At 36.6% G+C, this 19,089-nt stretch overlaps 1 protein-coding gene across 6 annotated transcripts in view; it reads right to left on the bottom strand.

Annotated features, from left to right (window-relative positions):
• Nucleotides 1-6,370: 6,370 nt before the first annotated feature.
• Nucleotides 6,371-19,089, bottom strand: part of atp2b3 (ATPase, Ca++ transporting, plasma membrane 3) — a 144,523-nt gene continuing 131,804 nt past the window's right edge. For 2 of the 6 annotated variants that reach the window (XM_012967905.3, XM_012967907.2), the window contains 2 exons: nucleotides 15,353-15,506; nucleotides 8,729-9,212 (listed from right to left, as the gene is read on the bottom strand). In XM_012967905.3, the coding sequence (XP_012823359.1) occupies nucleotides 9,187-9,212; nucleotides 15,353-15,506 (180 nt within the window). In that variant the 3' untranslated portion in view covers nucleotides 8,729-9,186. 6 annotated transcript variants of the gene reach the window in all.

Raw genomic sequence — 19,089 nt, 5'->3', positions numbered from 1 at the left:
AGTTTCATTGCTGCCATGTGTTTCTAAGTGTTCAGTATGCCTTGACATGTATGTTAACTTTTGTGTTTTTGTTCTTTAACCCCTTAACTATTGGCCCTATCCCCTCAAAATTGTGCTGTGAGCTACCCCAACACCCTTGTGAGCAAAAGGGCCCAAATAATAGCATATATAAGTCTACCGTGTCCTGTCTGCCATGCATGATCATTAGGCCCCTTGCTGCCTTTCTCTGGTCTCCTTGGTCTTGACCAAATCATTGTTTTTTATGAACTGCAGCGTTTATATTTGCTTTCTTCTTCAGTTTTGCAATCAAGATCTGCTACTAGAGTTTGCATGGATTTATACTGTTACTGTAAACCTGTGATTCTGTCTGTTATAATTTCAATAACCTACTACTCTGCTTACCATCAACCATGGAATAAAATCATAAATGCGGCTTTCTAGGACTGTTCAAATATGCAGTTTGGTTACATTTCCTTTGGCATTGTAATGTGCATGCAGATGTGCTTACTATAAAGTATACTTGAGCAACACTAGAACACGGCATTGTGGCATTCATAAGACAAATATCCTGGCCCTATGTTTTTTTCAGAGAATTAGAGCCCTGGCCCGAGTTCAAGATTAGTGGCTATATTGACCAGTGGCATCTAGGGTATAGCACTTTCCTTGTCCTTTAAAATAGTAATTGTGAAAACATTAAGTAGCTTGTATAAATATCACTCAGTGCTTCATTCATTGATATAATTATTGGCGGTGGGGGTGTTAAGCCTTTTTTTAATTGCTTTCTATCAACGGGAATCCTTTTTAGGACAGACTAGATGGACCAGTTAGTACTAATACCTTATCAGAGCCTTCCCCCCAAGGGGACACAATTATTAACCCACTGGTTACCTGGGCCCTGAAGTAAAATGGGGGCCCATGCCAGTCATCCCCTATAAAGAGATGTAAAAGAACTGTGAAGGGGGCAAGGTATTGACCTGGATATTGTTGGATGCAAGAAGTCAGTATTTATGTAAATATTCATTGCTTGAATTTGCCGTAACTACTGCACCTTTCTTCATTTTGTGATGTTTCATGGAAAAACTCAGCTGTGACAAAACACCTTGTTTTGTCATAAATTAACCTTTCCTCTAATAGATTTGTCATCTAAACAGTCTTCTGGACGAGAAGATGCATTAGACAAATATTTGTATTCAACATCTGTGTGTGTATATGTATCTTACAATTACTGTTAGGGTGTCTTGATCCTTAAGCTTCTCCCTTGCAAAACGCCTTGCATGCTGTTGTCCAAACATCCCATTAAATATGTATAAGAGGTTTGGTTCTAGGGCTAACCCTCCTACAGTGGCAGTTACATTTCTTTTCAAAATGAATGGACTCTACATATCTAAATAGGTCTGAGTGCTCTTCGCATAAAAAAGTTGTAGTAGATTTGTAGCCACAGATATCAATGCGTGACTGTAGCATTTCAGGGTGCAAAATATTTCTTTTTTGTCTGAAACCTTGAATACTAAATATCATTCAACTGCTGGAGTGCTAATAATGAATTATGCTAAATGTCTGCCATGTCCTCTGATTACTAACTGGTTCTCAAAGCAGTTGTTTACATTCAAATTAACTTTAAGTATGATGTAGACCAGTGCTGGCGACCCGTGGGCCTCCTCTGTGTGGCCTCACACATGTCTGGCTGCTGTGACTGCTTACCTTTGTGTAAACTTTAAATGGTATCAGTATTGAGATTAACTGCCACCCTGCATTGTTCACACCTCTAAACCCCTATATAAGTAATCCCGTGTTGTTCACCCCCCAGGCTCTGACTGTAGGAGCAGTGCCAACATTGTGTCACTGTATGTACTGCCTGACGAATCCTGCCTGTGTGTATGGCTCACGCAGGCAGCATAGGGCAGGCATAGTATGGCACACACTGGTAGCATAGGACAGGCAGAGTATGGTGCATACACAGGCAGCAGAGGGCAGGCAAAGTATGGTGCACACACAGGCAGCATAGGGCAGGCAGAGTAGAGCAGGCCAATGCAGGCATAGTATGGCACACATAGGCAGCATAGGGCAAGCAGGGTAGAGCTGGGCAGCCATAGTATGGCACACACAGGTAGCATAGGACAGGCAGAGTATGGCACATACAGGCAGGGTGGGGCAAGTAGAGTATGGCACACAGGCAGCATAGGGCAGGCAGAGTACTGCCTGTGTGTGCCATACTCTACCTGTCCTACCCTGCCTGTGTGTGCAATACTCTGCCTGCCCTATGCTGCCTGTGTGAGGTGAACCTGGCAGGGGTTTGTTCTGGGAGTTTGTTAGCATTTGGAAATAGTCATTATATGGTCCCTAAAGTGGTTAATAATATGCTGGGGGTTGCTGTGCTATCCACAGTGAAAGAGGATGCATATGTATTTAAGGGTGTGTCTTATATTAATATAATTCTTTCACATATGAATGATGGGTGCTATCCCTACAGTGAGCATCAACCATTTGGGTTTTTGCTGCGCTACCTCCATTAATGTGGGTATGGTCTTAAAAGCTTGTGTCCTAATATGGGTGTGGTTTGAAGTGGGCGCAGTTTAAAAAAGAGGAGTGATCAAAACTGGCTTCCATTATTGGCCCTCTGTACCACAGAAGTTGGACAGCACTGATGTAGACAATGATATTTTGAGGAAAATTGCAATTAGCTATAATTGTTTATGGTTTTTCGGTTATTTAGCCCTGTGTTCAGCAACTCTCAAGTGTGGAATTTCAGCAACTGTCTGGTTGCTATGGTCTTATTAATGTTAGCAACCAGACAGTGGTTTAAATGAGAGGCTGGAATATGAACAGGAGAGGGGCTAAATAGGAAGATAAGTAATGAAAAGTAAAAATAATAATACATTTGTAAGCTCACAGAGCAATAGTTTTTGGCTGTTGGGGTCCATGAAAAACTGAAAAGATATAGTGAAAGGCAAATATTTTGAAAACTGTAAACAATCTAGACCAGTTGCAAAATTGCCAGGAAGAGGACCAGGGTCGGACTGGGCCGCCGGGACACCGGAAAAAATCCCGGTGGGCCCCGGCCCTAGTGGGCCCCAGTGGCCCAGTCCGACCTTTGCCGGCGCTCCCCCTTCTGACTGCTCTTCCCCTGACGCGTTCAATTTATACGCGCTCAGGGAGGACGTCAGGTGGGGGGTCCTGCGGGGGGGGTTAGGGGGGGCCCTGGGGGGGTAGGGGACATGGCTGGCTGGGGCACCTGCAGGGCCCCTGGGGCGGGAGCCCTGGTGGGCCCTGCACCCCCCAGTCCAACCCTGAATAGGACATTCAATAACATACAAAGAGTTACTGTAAAGGTGTACTACCCCATTAATCACATAAACTGTATATGTGTTTAGATGACTGGATAATTTATCTTCCTTTATCATCCACTTTGGCCCTTCTTCCTGTTGTAATTAAAAAATCTGTTTTTAGACATTGTTTATGCTGCTGTTTTATAACACATATCTTAAATATTAAATGTATTATGGCACATTAGCTGGGAATACTCTAAATCAGTTGTGTAACTATAGAAGAGACAGACTCCATGGCCAGGGGGGCCTGTTGCTCCAGGAAGTATTGATGAACAATTATGACTTGTGATCGCCCATTGCAAGTTGTTCTGAAGAGTGCACGGTCTGGCACATTTACTAGATCCTAAAAACATATTTGCCATTTGCACAGTATAAAGAACCAAGGGGAAGAAAAACACACTTTATCAAAACTGGGCTTGTAGAATAGTTTCATGTTTTTTTCTCTTTTTATATATATATATATATACAGACAGTTTTTGCCTAGTTAATTTTGAAGTTTCAATACAGACTCTTTGTACTATACAGGGTGTTGTTTTTTTTTCTTTCATATATATATTATATATATATATACTGTATATATAGAACAGGCAAGTAAATTTTAACATATTTAGCAATCGGAACAAAATCAGCCATTCAATACAGTATATGCTTCAGAGAGGCCTCCTAATGTGAGTTTTTAAGGCCGACCCTGAAAAAAATGTACAAGCGTTTCCTTTTATTAAAAAAAGACAACATGGACATATATTGCACAGCTCCCAACCACATCTATCTCCCACCCAATAAAATAAATAAGCAAAGCACACTAATGTTTGGCAAATTTTACAGCAATAGTGGCTTTTTCTTTTTTTTTTCTCTTTTTTTTTTCTTAAATATATATTTCTTTGTATCATTTGTTCTATCAATATATCTACAATATTAAATGAAAAGAAGCCTGCAAATAAACTGTAATTATTAAACATGGTTTCCAAATTAAACACCAATCAGTTTGAATTATTCCTATCATATGGCAAAAGAACATTGCATCTGTTTTTTTTTTTCTTTTTTGTGAAGGGTATATCCACCCAAAAAAAATATTTTCCATAATTAAATAAGATGTTTCTGTAAATACTTTTCTATATACATTAATTAAATGTGTGCAGTCTAGTGATGTGTGGGCTGACAAAAAGTCATCTGACCCTTGCACCCAACCCTGCTAACTGTCTGCATGGATAAACCTGACCATCTCTGATGTCACTAAAGAGAGCAGAGCAGACGCGAGTCTACAGATACAGACCGCCAGATGTGGAAGTGTGGCATAGTAAGGTCAGAGGTGGAAGGAATAGTTCAGCCTAAACACCACAAGACAGATGTGTGGATGCCGGCCTGAACCTTCCCGACCTGTGGATTTTGGGCTAGCCCACACATCACTAGATCAATCGTATTTCAACAGTATATCTGCAGGAAAAGGTGATGTACCGTGTTAGCCAGTCAAAAATGTTTACAGGGTAACCCTTTTGAAATAACAAATAACAAAAGTGGTATAAAGGTGATACCTTTATTGGCTAACTAGGATAATCATAGCAAGCTTTCATAACATTTTAGTAATCAGCTTGAAAAAGGAACTAAACTGTTCTGAAAGCTTGCTATGGTTATCTTAGTTAGCCAATAAAGGTATCACCTTTATACCACTTTTGTTATTTTTTATTTCAAAAGGGTTACCCTGTAAACAACATTATATCTGTAGTCTACTCTTCTCCAACCACCTCCCTCAATGCTTTTGCAGTTCTGTGATGAATAGACCTGTGAAGGCAAATACCAAGGGGCCCATTTACTTACTCACGAACGGGCCGAATGCGTCCGATTGCGTTTTTTTCGTAATGATCGGTATTTTGCGATTTTTTCGGAAAATTATCGCGACTTTTCCGTTACCAATACGATTTTTGCGGAAAAACGCGAGTTTTTCGTAGCCATTCCGAAAGTTGCGATTTTTTCATAGCGTTAAAACTTGCGCAAAAAGTTGCAATTTTTTTCGTAGTGTTAAAACTTGCGCAAAACGTCGCGCCTTTTAAGTTTTAACGCTACGAAAAAAGCGCAACTTTTCGCGCAAGTTTTAACGCTACGAAAAAATCGCAACTTTCGGAATGGCTACGAAAAACTCGCGTTGTTTTCGCGCAAATCGTATTTGTAACGAAAAAGTCGCGATAATTTACGAAAAGTCGTAAAGGCGCCGAAAAAATCACAAAAAATACGAAAAAGTCGCAAAATGTTCATTTTCCAATCGGAATTTTTCCAATTCGGATTCGAATTCGTGGGTTAGTAAATCAGCCCCCAAGTGTGCAAGGCATTGTGGGATCTGTTGTCTTTGCTGAAGTAAAGTTGATTTCTGATACAGGTATGGGCTCTATTATCTGGACCTGGGGTATTCCATATAAGGGATCTTTCTGAATCCTGGATTTGGTTTAAGATTTAGCTGAATTTGAGCCATTGTCAGCAGGATGTGGATTCAGCCAGGATTTTGGATTCAGCCAAACTGAATCTGGACCCTTAAAAATACACTAATTTGCACAGAGTTTGGATTCCGTTTGGGATTTGGTCTACACTTTGTAAAAGATTCAGGATTTGGACGAATTCGAAAAAATTGGATTTGGTGCATCCCTAAAATAAACCCAATAATGATTGTTTTATTACCAATATGGATTGATACAGCAAGGTTCTGGTTCTGTTTTATTATTAAAGGGAAAAGGCAAATCATTTTTTTTTTCCAAACTAAAATTTGGGAGATGGTATTCCCGTAATTCAGAGCTTTCTGGATAATGGGTTCCTGGATAAGGGATCCCATACCTGTGCATTGTTTCTGTCACCTGACCAACTAAGAAGCAGAAACTGGTTTTAGTTGTCTGTGTCATTTACAAATAACTTTAAAATCACATTACTATGTGAAAAAAATCATATATAATATATATTTTTATAAGGTTACTTTGGATAGAGGCTTAGACTGGCATCTTATTTACTTATACAAAGAATAAAAATACATTTTTGGGCGGACATCCCCTTTAATTTTTCTCTTTTAACTTTTGTTACAAGATTATTAAGCAGCAAGTCTATAATATGGTCTCTGAACAAAAAAAGCAATGGCTTAAACCACGGAGCGCTGGTCATTTATGTGGAACCATGGACGTGCACAGAACCACCAGATTTGTGTGTGAAGGTTGAATCCCCCTTGGAACATTGTGTGTTCTTCTACATGGCTACATGAACAAAGACTTTTGATCCACCTTAAATTCTTTAATACAACTGTGAATCAAATTCCTTGTATCTAATAAAAAATAGCCCTGCTTCTTGTTGAAAACCTAAGGGCACATTCATGAAAGTACGATTTCGAATCCCGAAATGGGAAAAATTCGGATTAGATGTGATAATTACTGATGATCGCAAATATCACGAAAATGCTAACGAAAAAATCGGAATAGTCACGATAATATCGTATTGGCGATCCGAAAGTCACAAAATTTTTGTATCAAACGATCATAAACGGCGGGAAAACCTTGTTGACTTTGATCCTTCTGTGCATGTTTTTGGAAGCCTCCCATAGGGCTCAATGGCACTCTGCAGCTCCAACCTGGCCCAAGGAAAGCCTCCCATAGGGCTCAATGGCACTCTGCAGCTCCAACCTGGCCCAAGGAAAGTCACGATACCGAAGCTTGAATGAATCTGAAACTTTCGTACTCGGCGCAACAATAGGATTTTGTCGCACAAATTTTGTTGCAAAGTACGAAAAAGTCATGCAAAGGTACAAAAATGTCTCCGAAAATACGCACAGTATGACCAAATACAAATTTTTTGTATTTCGTGCCTGTCGTACTTTAATAAATGTGCCCCCTAGTCTTTGCATTTCATATAATGGAGTGTTTGCTGTGGCTTATTTTTAAAAAAAATAAAGTACAAGTAGAGCCAGTTTGAATTTTTTCTTTTGGCCTAACTCACTATAAGGTTGAACATTTCCACACACATAACTCAATCAGTCATTCAAAGCAATCATGTACATGAATTAAACCAGATAAACTTTAAATCCCATTATGTGTCTCTGAAAATGCTTTTAAATGACAATTGTCGATATATCGGTTTAAGTACCGTGTATCCTGGCATCTTTCCATTCATTCAGCAATATGGCAGGTTCATTAGCAAAAATAATAAAAAGAAGCTGGCACCATGTTCATTTACTTCTTAATTCATCATTACTTAGAGGTGGAATTCAACTGTTTTCCTTTTTGCCTTCTTAAATGGCATGGAACACTATGTATTTTGGTAACCTTCTGTATTTTTTGTTAATGCAGTGCATAGGATTGACTTTACAGAGTGGTCTCCCTGTTATTTTTTTTCTAGATGCTGCTCTTATATCTCTTGGAAAAGTGAAGACCTATCGAACCTGTGTCCTCTCAAACTACAGTGTTCATGCAGAAATATTCGATCACTGTGTTGAAAGAGAATGGTAATGAAAAAAGGCATTTTTTTTTAGAAAAAGAACGTAAATTCATGCAGTGTCTTATAGAAGTTATAAGGCTTTTCAGATACTCCTTTGTTATAGTGCAATATTTTATATGTTCAACCAACCACGTTAGCTTATGAGAAAAAGATTCAAATGCTGCTTTTATGCCCAATAGGATGTCTACAATTTTTTCTGGACTGCTCATTGTGCTCTTTACAAATAAATATGGCATTTGAAATTGTTAAGCAGAAGCTGAATGTTCGTTAGTCTGATGAATGTAAATTCTGCTAACTCCTGGTCATTTGCTTTATTCAAACCTGTTAAGAGTTTCTTGCATAACTTGACCAAGGAAATTCGTTGGTGAACCATTGATGCTGCTTTTTGCATTCAGGCTTTGTCTAATGCCTATACTTCTAAAACAAAATCGGTGGAGGGGAAGACATTGTGTATTTTTTTTTTAAGATGTAGTTCCTGCCTGATGCCCCTAAATTTTTCAATGTAGTTGCGCAGAATAAAATTATAATGGGGGATATGGCATAAATATAAAATAGGAACAGAAGCAACAACATAGTTCTGCATTAGTTGTTGTTTTATGTTAATACTTATGAGTTTATATTTTAGTCAATTTAAGTCCTCCAGCTGCAGCTCTGTCAATATCTCTCTAATTGCTTCTGCTAAATAAAAATGACTTAACTAGACCAATATATGTTATTTATACATCGTGGTCTTACATTTTGTGGATTGGTTAGGAAGCAGTTAACAAGGAACAGTTATAAATTATGCTTCATAATCTGCAATTCTGCCTGTTTTTCACATTAATAACCAAAATATAGGGCTAGGGATGTATACATTTTACAGAATTATCATTATTTTTGATGTTCTGGACCTATTTTCATTTGGAAGGAGTAAAAAAAAAATTAATGTTAGAAACTTTTGGTATTGGTTATTTGAGTTTTATGTTTGGCAGATTTACCCCTAGAAAGTCTTATTTTGCTTTGCAACCCAGAACCCTATTTTTTAACTTGCTGACATGCCAGCAAAGGAGAAGAGAGTCCTACTTTCTTGTTGTTATGGTTACTGGAGATCAATTTAGTATTCTGTTAAAGAGAAGTCTCCATGCTGTGCAGTGGGCTTTCAGGATTAGAAGAGGTAGCCGACTTGCTGGTATCTGTGGTCAAATAAATGCCACTATCTATGGCATTGTTGTTCTTGTTGGGCGATGGAGGAGGAATAGACCACAGCACCTTGCCTGGAGGCTCCTCGCTGTCTTCTACATCAGTGTCATCAATCAAGGGAATATTATGTATATAATCGTTGATCAGAAACTCAGGCGTTGTCATGAAATTGTGGATGGAGGTCTTGGATTCAGGTTTTTCTAGGCCTTCGTAGAGGGAACTACGGAATGCTTTCACTACCCGGATCTAAAAGTGGTGGATTAGGTAGATGAAGGGGGAAACCCAATGATATAACATTCATTGGTTAAATGAGGGGGTGGGGAAAAAAGGAATGATAGATTTGAGAGGAAGTGAGACAAAGAAAGAAGCATTAAATTACTTTTTCACTGTAACTGGCAATACTGTTTTCAATCCACAAATAATGGCATGTCCTTGCTCATCCATAATTTATATATATTTTGTACAATAGAAATAATTTCTTTGTGCACTTCTCCTTCAGCACTAATTTAGTCATAATTTAGTTTTTTATAGTTTTTAGAAAGCTGAAACCATATAATAAGCTGTATGTATATTTTCAAGCACAAGCAGAACAAACACAAATTCTTATAACTTCTTGCTGTAATTTTTGGCTGAACTTATATAGTTTTCCTGAAACAAACAGTTTCTAATTTTTTAAATATTTAATTTTTTCCCCCCAAGTTGGTTGAGCAATGACATGTTCTGAGAGTTTGTACATATTATTGTGGACTTACAAAAAAGAGACAGAAATCATATATGAAATGGCTATGTATACTCATAAACATAAGTATAATTTATGGTAAAAAGAAAACACATAGATGTTTTTACATGTGTGTGGTTTGTATACAACTAAGACATAACATAAAGGTAGCATAGCAAGAGAGCAATACTTTACTGAAAAACTACTTCATAAAACATACATTCACATGTGTGTGACATATGACAGATGTAGAAGCCACAAAATGCAATTCATCCTAATTGCAAAATGAATATGGGCTCAAAATGGGCTAGTGAAAATCTGTAAAATTTGATTTAAAAATTCATACCAGTTTCGTAGATAGCAGATAGTCTTTTGTTTTAATGTCCAGATTTTCTTTGTACTATACAAATAAACTGTTAAAACTGTAAAGATTTGCAGTAGATTTTGTAACTCTAGGTGAAAGATTTTTAAATATCTAAGAACAAATCGCTGTTCTGTTCTCTGGCCAGTTTTCTTTATAAATCTATATTATATATTGCCAACTTTTCTTTGGTGCAGTTTGCCCAAAATATTGTGTTTTTAGGAGAATGATATACTTTTTTTTTACTCTGATATAAATGAATATTGATCACTTTATTTAAAAATGTAGCATATGCTGTTTTAACAGTATATTTCTATGTTATAGACTTCCCTTGCATACTGCAAACTTCGATACATTTGTGACACTTAAACCTTTTGCCATTGGAGAACGTTTCTATCCAACAAATGTTTTAATTTATTTTGAATACAAATTTTCTTGTGGCACTGGTATTAAAACCATATATCATTATTTCTCTAGGCAACAAGGAAGTGTCTGTATTTTCCCATATTCAATATAATATGGGAGGTCAATACATTTAAGGTAAAACATGCTACGTAATAATTGAAATGTCCCTATATTAAGAATGGTTGTGCATGAGATGGAAAGCCAATGAATAGCCTTGAAAAGAATAAATAACACAAAACATAAATCATCAAGCACTTTCTGTGTGGTAGAAATGTGTTCATGCTGTACTTGAGACCCAAAGGAAAGGGAAAAATCTTAGGGGAAAAAGATCCTTGATAATCAATCAGACTTGTTCCTCTGGATTTGCAAAAGATGAGGAAAAGAGAAAACTCTGCATACACAGTGACACAAATGTGACTGTCTAGAGGCAGAGCTTCAAATTCATTATCATGCATTATAGCCACAGTAAACATTCGAGTATTAAAGCCCATTGTTGCTCTATAAAGGGACTCTCTTTGATAGACTTGCCTATTGAGGAATAAGGATTGTAGCATGCTAGGAATTATAAGTGTTCTTCCATGCCACAGGGTGGGAAAATGGAGAAGATGCAATAGAGGAGAAAAAGCCAATGAAACACAGTGGAACAGACCTGGATCTGCAGAATTAGTGATGAAAGGCTACAAGCATGGCATTTTAAAATATTTGTGAATGTATGTCTTCAGATTGATCTTTTTTTAAATTAGAACCCTCTTTAAACATGTGACCTTCTATGTTCCAAGCTGTTACATTTTCTGACTTAAGTAATTAAAGACCTTTCCGTTGAAGCATATTTGTAGACATTTGCTAGTAAAACTAGCAGTAGCCAGTTCACAAAAGCACCCCTGAAGCACACTATCTTTATTAGCTTCAGTAATTGATTGAAAATATTCTAATATAAGGGGGTGCTTCTATCCTAAGTAACCGTTTTATAAATATTTTCATAATAATTTTTACATTTAAGTAATGTTGACTTTTACTGTGAAATAAAATGCAACTTGGCCAAAATGAATGCACAAGGCAAGGGAAATAAATGAGCAAAGTGTGTTTAATGAATACAGTGATAAATAGAAGAAATGAAAAATATTATTGGAAGATCTGGCTGCAAAAAGAGAATATTTGTATCAAATAATAGGTTTTCCTATTGAAAATGAAAATCCTGGAAGAAACACTTGCGCTTTTAACTATTAGAAGAGTTCTTAGGAGTTTTTAATCAAATTTTCATTTCAGGCTCTGGAAGTGATCAAAGGGCTAAATAGACTACCCAAAAAAGATCACAAATTAGATGTTGTGTTAAATATGTTTCTAAATGTCATGCTCTTTCAACTATTTTACTACATTAGGGGGCAGATTTATCAAAGTACGATTTTCATACCTTTAAAAAGCACAATACAAAAAATCGTATTTAATACGATTTTTTTGTATTGTGCTTTTTAAAGTGCAAAAAAATTGTATCTTGAAAAACAAAAAAATCGTATCTTAACGTATAATGTCCGAAAAGTGTGATTTTTTTCGCATCTGAACGATCATAAACTGCAGGACTTTGATCCTTCTGTGCAGGATTTTGGAAGCCTCCCCTAGGACTCAATGGCACTCTGCAGCTCCGACCTGGCCCAAGGAAAGTCACGATACCAAAGCTTGAATGGACCTGGCGTTTTCTGTATAAGGGATCTTTCCATAATTTGGATCTCCATAACTTAAGTCTGCTAAAAATAACTTAAATATTGAATAAACCCAATAGGATTGTTTTGCTTCCAATAAGGGGTAATTATATCTTAGTTGGGATCAAGTACAAGGTAATGTTTTATTATTACAGAGAAAAGGGATCGATAGTTGGGATCAAGTACAGGTACTGTTTTATTATTAAAGAGAAAGGGAATCATTTAACCATTAAGTAAACCCAATAGGGCTGTTCTGCCCCCAATAAGGGGTAATTATATCTTAGTTGGGATCAAGTACAAGGTACTGTTTTATTGTTACAGAGAAAGGGAATCATTTAACCATGAAATAAACCCAATAGGGCTGTTCTGCCCCCAATAAGGGGTAATTATATCTTAGTTGGGATCAAGTACAGGTACTGTTTTATTATTAAAGAGAAAGGGAATAATTTAACCATTAAATAAACCCAATAGGGCTGTTCTGCCCCCAATAAGGGGTAACTATATCTTAGTTGGGATCAAGTACAGGTACTGTTTTATTATTACAGATAAAAGGGAATCATTTAACCATTAAATAAACCCAATAGGGCTTTTCTGCCCCCAATAAGGGGTAATTATATCTTAGTTGGGATCAAGTACAGGTACTGTTTTATTATTAAAGAGAAAGGGAATCATTTAACCATTAAATAAACCCAATAGGGCTGTTCTGCCCCCAATAAGGGGTAATTATATCTCAGTTGGGATCAAGTACAGGTACTGGTTTATTATTACAGAGAAAAAAGAAATCAGTTTTAAAAATTAGAATTATTTGCTTATAATGGGAGATGGCCTTTCTATAATTCGGAATAGCGGGTTTCCAGATAAGGGATCCCATACCTGTAGTTGAAATTTTCTATGAGGAGTTCTAATCTCACATATTGGTAAATCTGCCCCATTTTTTTGCCAAATATGTGTTAGTAAAGGCCCATGTAGGTTTAATACCCTCTTGTTATAACCATATATATTGTGAAGCTGCTGAATCAAATTCAAATTAATTCCGTGCTTTAGGGTGTACAGAATGAAGAAATCTATGACCGGTGTAGAAAGGATGCTTGACCAAAGCAGCAATTTTTATGATATGCAATTGAAATTAGGTGCAATTAGCACATGACAAAAGCCTGAAATGAGAGCTCTGCTTAAATATCTCCTCAATGCAAGCTGAGCTTTCAAGAAAACCTGATGGGCAAGAAAATAACATTAATTAAATTCCATCGACGTGAATCTTGGAGCTGCAAGTTCAAACAGAAGAAAAATGTCACAAGCTGAAAAGCAAATAAAAGTAATATCTACATACCAATTTCTACTTTGGGCCCATACTCGAAGGTTTACATACAAATTTGGCAAATTATTTGTGTTGTTTTCCATTTCCTAATTTTTACACTACATTATTTTTATGTCTTTGAATCCCATGTTTTCATGAAGTTTTTGAGAATAAATGTTAAAGTATATAAATCAAATAAAAAAAAAAAAGACTATGTAAATGTGTTATCCTATAAACAAGAATAGTTGAATTGCAGTAATTGGTGCACAAAGCACTACATCATGCAGGAAACTGGAGTTATTTGAGGTGTTGCTATAACTCTATGTTATTTTAATGGCTTTAACCATTAAACGAAACCTGAAGGAAACCGTAAAAGATAACACGCATTGCATGTGTTCCAAATCAAATAAATGTTTCTATTGACTGGCTGTTAAGCAGTATTTTATTCCCCCCCCCCCCAATTTTGTATAAATGATAGTTTCAGTAATTAATTCTGAACTGCATCTAACTATAAATAGAAATATTTTAATTGACAATGTATTGATTAACTACATTGTAAATTTCAGGATGATACATACAGTTATGGAATCTGTTATCTGGAGTACTTGGGCCCTGGGCTTTTCCTAATAATAATTCTTGGATTACCATACCTTAAGTCTGGTAAAGATCATTTCAACATTAAACAAAACCAATAGCATTGTTTTTCCACCAAGTATTGATTTGTGTAACTTTGTTGGGTTCAATACAAGGTACAGGCATGGGACCCATTCAGAAACCTGTTATCAAAAAAGTCCATAATTCGGAAAAAGCCATCTTCCATAGACTTCACTGTAAGCAAATAATCCACATTTTTAAAAAAAATAAAATATTTCCTTGTACTTGGTCCTAACTAAGATGTACCGTATATACTCGAGTATAAGTGGAGTTTTTCAGCACCCAAAATGTGCTGAAAAATTAACCCTCGGCTTATACTCGAGTCCCTACAGCTTGCACCCTCTGTTACCTGATTCCCTGTGCTCTCTTCTGCTCGCCGCAACTTCCTGACTCCTTGCTCTGCCCCCAGCGTGACAATCCTATTGGCTTTAATTAATGTTTAAATTATTTTTTGGTAGACTTTGGTATTGTGTTTCAAATTATGGAAATACCCCTTATCCAGGAAACCCCAGCTCCTGAGCATTTTGTAAAACAGGTCACATACCTGTACTGTTATTACAGAGATAGGGAAAATTATTTATAAAAATTAGAATTATTTACTTAACATTGCCCACATGGAACATGAAATTTGAAGCTTTCTGGATAAGGGATTCCAGATCTGTACAATCCACAAATTGACTAATAATACCTACTTTAATTTGATTATACATAATAGGCATACAGATGTAAAGTCATACAGATGCCTATTAATGTTTTAGAAGGCAGTCTGTCTGTTAAAAGTTTATTTTTTTATTTTTGAATTGAAAATGATCTCATTTGAAATAAGGCAAAGCAAAAAAAAAAAAAAACCCAAAAAACAATTACAGGTATCTTCTGTGAAGATGAATTGAAAAATGAATTTGCATGTTATCTGGTACTGCAACCTTAGTAGAAGAACACAAACAAAACATAAAGCTCTAGTGAGGAACAATATTTCTATTTAAAATGTCACTTAAAAAACCAAAATGAATTGCTAATAACTACTTTAAAAAAAAAAAACATCCCACAACTGTTTACGAAATTGAAGCACAAAACTCAGGCACGCCAAAATATTAAGCTATAAAGGAGAATATGGCTTTGAAAAATAAGCACCTTCTCGACTGAAAACGATCTGACAAGGCAATACACAAATTAAAGAAAAATCATAGTGAGCAGAAAGGAAAGTGGTTTGTTTTATAAAACGCTACAGATTAGCAGTAAGGAAATCGGACTCACTCCCAGCAGAGCTGGTGGCATTTGCAGCAGAGAGAATTACGTGAGTAGGGGTAGAAATATTTGTTACGTCATGAAGTTGGCTGAGGACCGAGGAACGCCGACGCACCGCACCCTGAAATGAACCGCTTCTCTTGAAGGTACTCACTACCTCCATCTGTGGGAGAGAAAATGAGAATTGTTTGTTTTCTTTGTCTCCTTTTGCAGCGGAAAGTTTTTTTTTCCCAAATCAGCAGGGATGTTGGGGGAACTTGGGGGAAAATATAAGGAAACACTTTTACCTTTGACATCTATTTCATGGTGGAGAAATGTGTTCTTCTGTTGTTTAGGAGGATGAACTTTCAAAACTATGGGGCAGATATACTAATGGTTGATTTTTGTTTATTCTGCACAATAAACTTTTGTTTATTCTGCAAAAATAAAATTTGACTATAAATACCTTTTTTCCTGCAGGTTGAAATTTTTGTTCATGTTGATATAAAGTTGATTACAACTTTTTTTTTTTAAGTCATCAATGTCAACATTGTTTTGAGTTACTTATTGGGGTGAAATAAGTAACTCAAAACATTTGTTGACATTGAACTTTCAAAACTATGGAGCAGATTTACTAATGGTTGATTTTTGTTTATTCTGCACAATAAACTTTTGTTCATTCTGCACAAATAAAATTTGACTATAAATACCTTTTTTCCTGCAAGTTGAATTTTATGTTCATGTTGATATAAAGTTGAATACAATTTTTTTTTTAAGTCATCACTGTCAACATTGTTTTGAGTTACTTATTGGGGTGAAATAAGTAACTCAAAAAATTTGTTGACATTTGATGAATTTTTTTTTAAAAAAAAGACGAGCATTTTCCAGATGTCACCATTGGTTTTCATTACATATTTTTCAATCAGGTCCCAGATGGCAAAAACTTTACAACCTATGGCCAAAATTAGTAAGTTTAAAAAAAGCCCTAAGAAAATCTTGCATTTGATACAGTCTTACAATGGACACCTAGGGAAGATTCACATATTTATCCATGTGTGCAAATTCTATGCCCCTAAATTCCTGCACAAGTGAATAGAGTGCTGGAGAGATCCACTGTGATAGACTCTTTTCATTCATAAATATGCCCCTTAAAGTAAAAGTCATTTTTGCATTTTACTGCCAATAGATTATTGCCACCTAGAACACTATATTTATTCAACTGAAAGCTTTACTATACCTGAGTAAAGAGCCCTAGAAGCTCCCTCTGATAGCAGCTGCCATTTTAGCTTGGCTTCCTGCTGCAGTTATATCCATTGGAAGCTCAGATCACACATTCCTAAGGGTGGGGGAAGTAAGTTCTTATGCGTTTTTATACTTATGGGAGGGGAGAGCAGGAGAAGAGAGGAGAGAACTGAGCAGACTCAGGCCCCAAACCTGAAGGAGCCCTAAAAAAGAGGAAGAACATGTTCCCAAAAAAGGAGACAAGAAAGCCTGTGTTTCTTTTCACAGAGGACTCAGTGCAGCATTTCTTTGAGTGCTTATGGCTGTTACATAGACCTTTCTGGTAAAGCTTACTTAGTTTTTACCTTTCCTTCTCCTTTAATATGAAAATGATGGCCTTAATAATGGCATAAAGGTTTCTCAGTTCTTAGGGTGCTTTTCATTTCTTGACTGCTAATTTATGCTATGAAGGATTATGAACTATCCTTGATTTGAAACTTTCTAAATTTGATCAATTAAAAATTCTGTACCATTTCTGAAATAAAGTTACTCATCAATATTATATTAAAATGTCAACTTTGCTATAGTTCCCTTTTAAAAGGACTAGTCTTACACAAATAAAAAACTCATTTAATAATGCATTACGGGTGTGTTACAAAGTTTTCAAATTATTGATGTTTTCATGATCTCATCTTTGAGTTTGAGGGCTTCATGGAATATATACCGTTCTGGAACATATTAATGTGTAAAAAAAGTTGGTATATTTATGTTTAAACAGGGTTGGACTGGCCCACCAGGCAATTTCCCGGTGGGCCCCGATCCTGATGGGCCCCTCCTGCAATACTCCCTAGCTTGTTGACACTCTGCAATCCCTTCTCAATCCTGTGGGCCCTGACGAACACACACCAATCACCTGCCATTCGCCCCCCCCCCCCCCTGCTGGGCCAAGATGAACACTGTTCAAGATGGCGACGCGTTCCACTCATCTTTGACTCTTACTCTGGATCCACCTCTCTTCCTTCTTCCCCGGTCCTGCTTTGTGGCCCAACCAACCTGCCTGCAAGATCCCCGGACCCCACTCAGTGCTATGTCCAATTATGAGTGAGAGAGGTAGATGGAAGATGAAGCAGAGAAAAGGGGAGATTACATAAGAAGAGATGGTGAAAAAATGAAAGTCAGAGAATAAATATGGAGAGCAGAAGGAAAGACCAATTTGCCGCGACCGCAGCTTTTTTTGACATGCGGCAAATTTTTCCATGCCAAATTTTCTCTGAAGTTTTGCAAAACAATTCGGCAATGGCGAATTGAGTGGTTCTATGAATGGCACCAGAGGAAGGACCCCAGATGTCCGAAACATAGTGTCTTATGCATCTCAAATAAAAGCAAAAACTACATTACACTGTTTGGCGTTCCAGTGGATCTTTGATGAATATGTGGTTCTATGAGCCCTTTTGCAATTTATATATCTTTGTTTCATGGGACCACGTCTATTTTGATGTGACCATGCCCAATTTGTAGCAACTATTTTTGATGCACAGCAAATTTTACAAAACAATTCTCCAATGGAGAAATGCGGAAATTCGCTGCGAATTACTAGTGAGAATCCATTAGGGCTGGATAAATATTAATGGAAAAGTGTGTGTATAGCCCTGTTTCATTAATATATACCCTTCCTTGGCATTAAAAAAATACATTTTCTAGACAGAAATAATTTTCTGTAAAAAAGTTTGGTTTATTGATTATTTAAGAAGATTTTCATAAAGGCTGTAGACCTTTGCCATTTTATATATATATATATATATATATCCAATATAGTTAGAAAGCACTCACAGCTACAATGTCCATCAAATCAGTTGTTTATTAAGGCATACTATCTACACGTTTCAATCCTCATAGGATCGTCATCAGGATAGTGAACAGGAAGTGAAGTGTCATGTTAAATACCCACAACATCCAATCAGTGCACCTAATGCATTAACCCATTTCATACCATATACAAAGTGTAATCATATACCAAAAACTAGCAACGCGTAGATAGTATGCCTTAATAAACAACTGATTTGATGGACATTGTAGCTGTGAGTGCTTTCTAACTATATTGGATGTATTGCTTTGGTTAGCACCCAGCCGTTGCTTTTTTACTTTTTGAACGAAAAATTGAAAGAAACCCCCCCCCCCCCCCAAAAATGACTTTTTAGAACTTTTGATTGCCATCCATGATATAAAATCAAAATGTTGATGAGAAAGAAATTGTGGAAAACTATGATACTCCACCATAACTTCCCACTAGGTATATCTGTTTTACACAGTTGTTTAGTGGTCTCACCACTATAAAATGCATAATACATTTTCCCAAATTTTTTGTTATTTTTTTCACACACAATATATAGACCTGCACTCCATGGTGCTAATGATGTAAAATGGCACGGTCACACTCCAAGGATTTACAATAATAGTCTTTTTCAGACAAATAATTTAAGCCAGCTTATTGTGCCTTTTCCATCTGACATTTCTGTTGTCCCCAGCAAACATTGGTGGATTTAAAA

The sequence above is a fragment of the Xenopus tropicalis genome, chromosome 8 (genome assembly GCF_000004195.4).
Source record: "Xenopus tropicalis strain Nigerian chromosome 8, UCB_Xtro_10.0, whole genome shotgun sequence".
Taxonomy (NCBI): Eukaryota; Metazoa; Chordata; class Amphibia; order Anura; family Pipidae; genus Xenopus; species Xenopus tropicalis.
The sequence above is the reverse complement of the archived record's forward strand: the minus strand, read 5'-3'. Positions and strand labels throughout refer to the sequence as shown.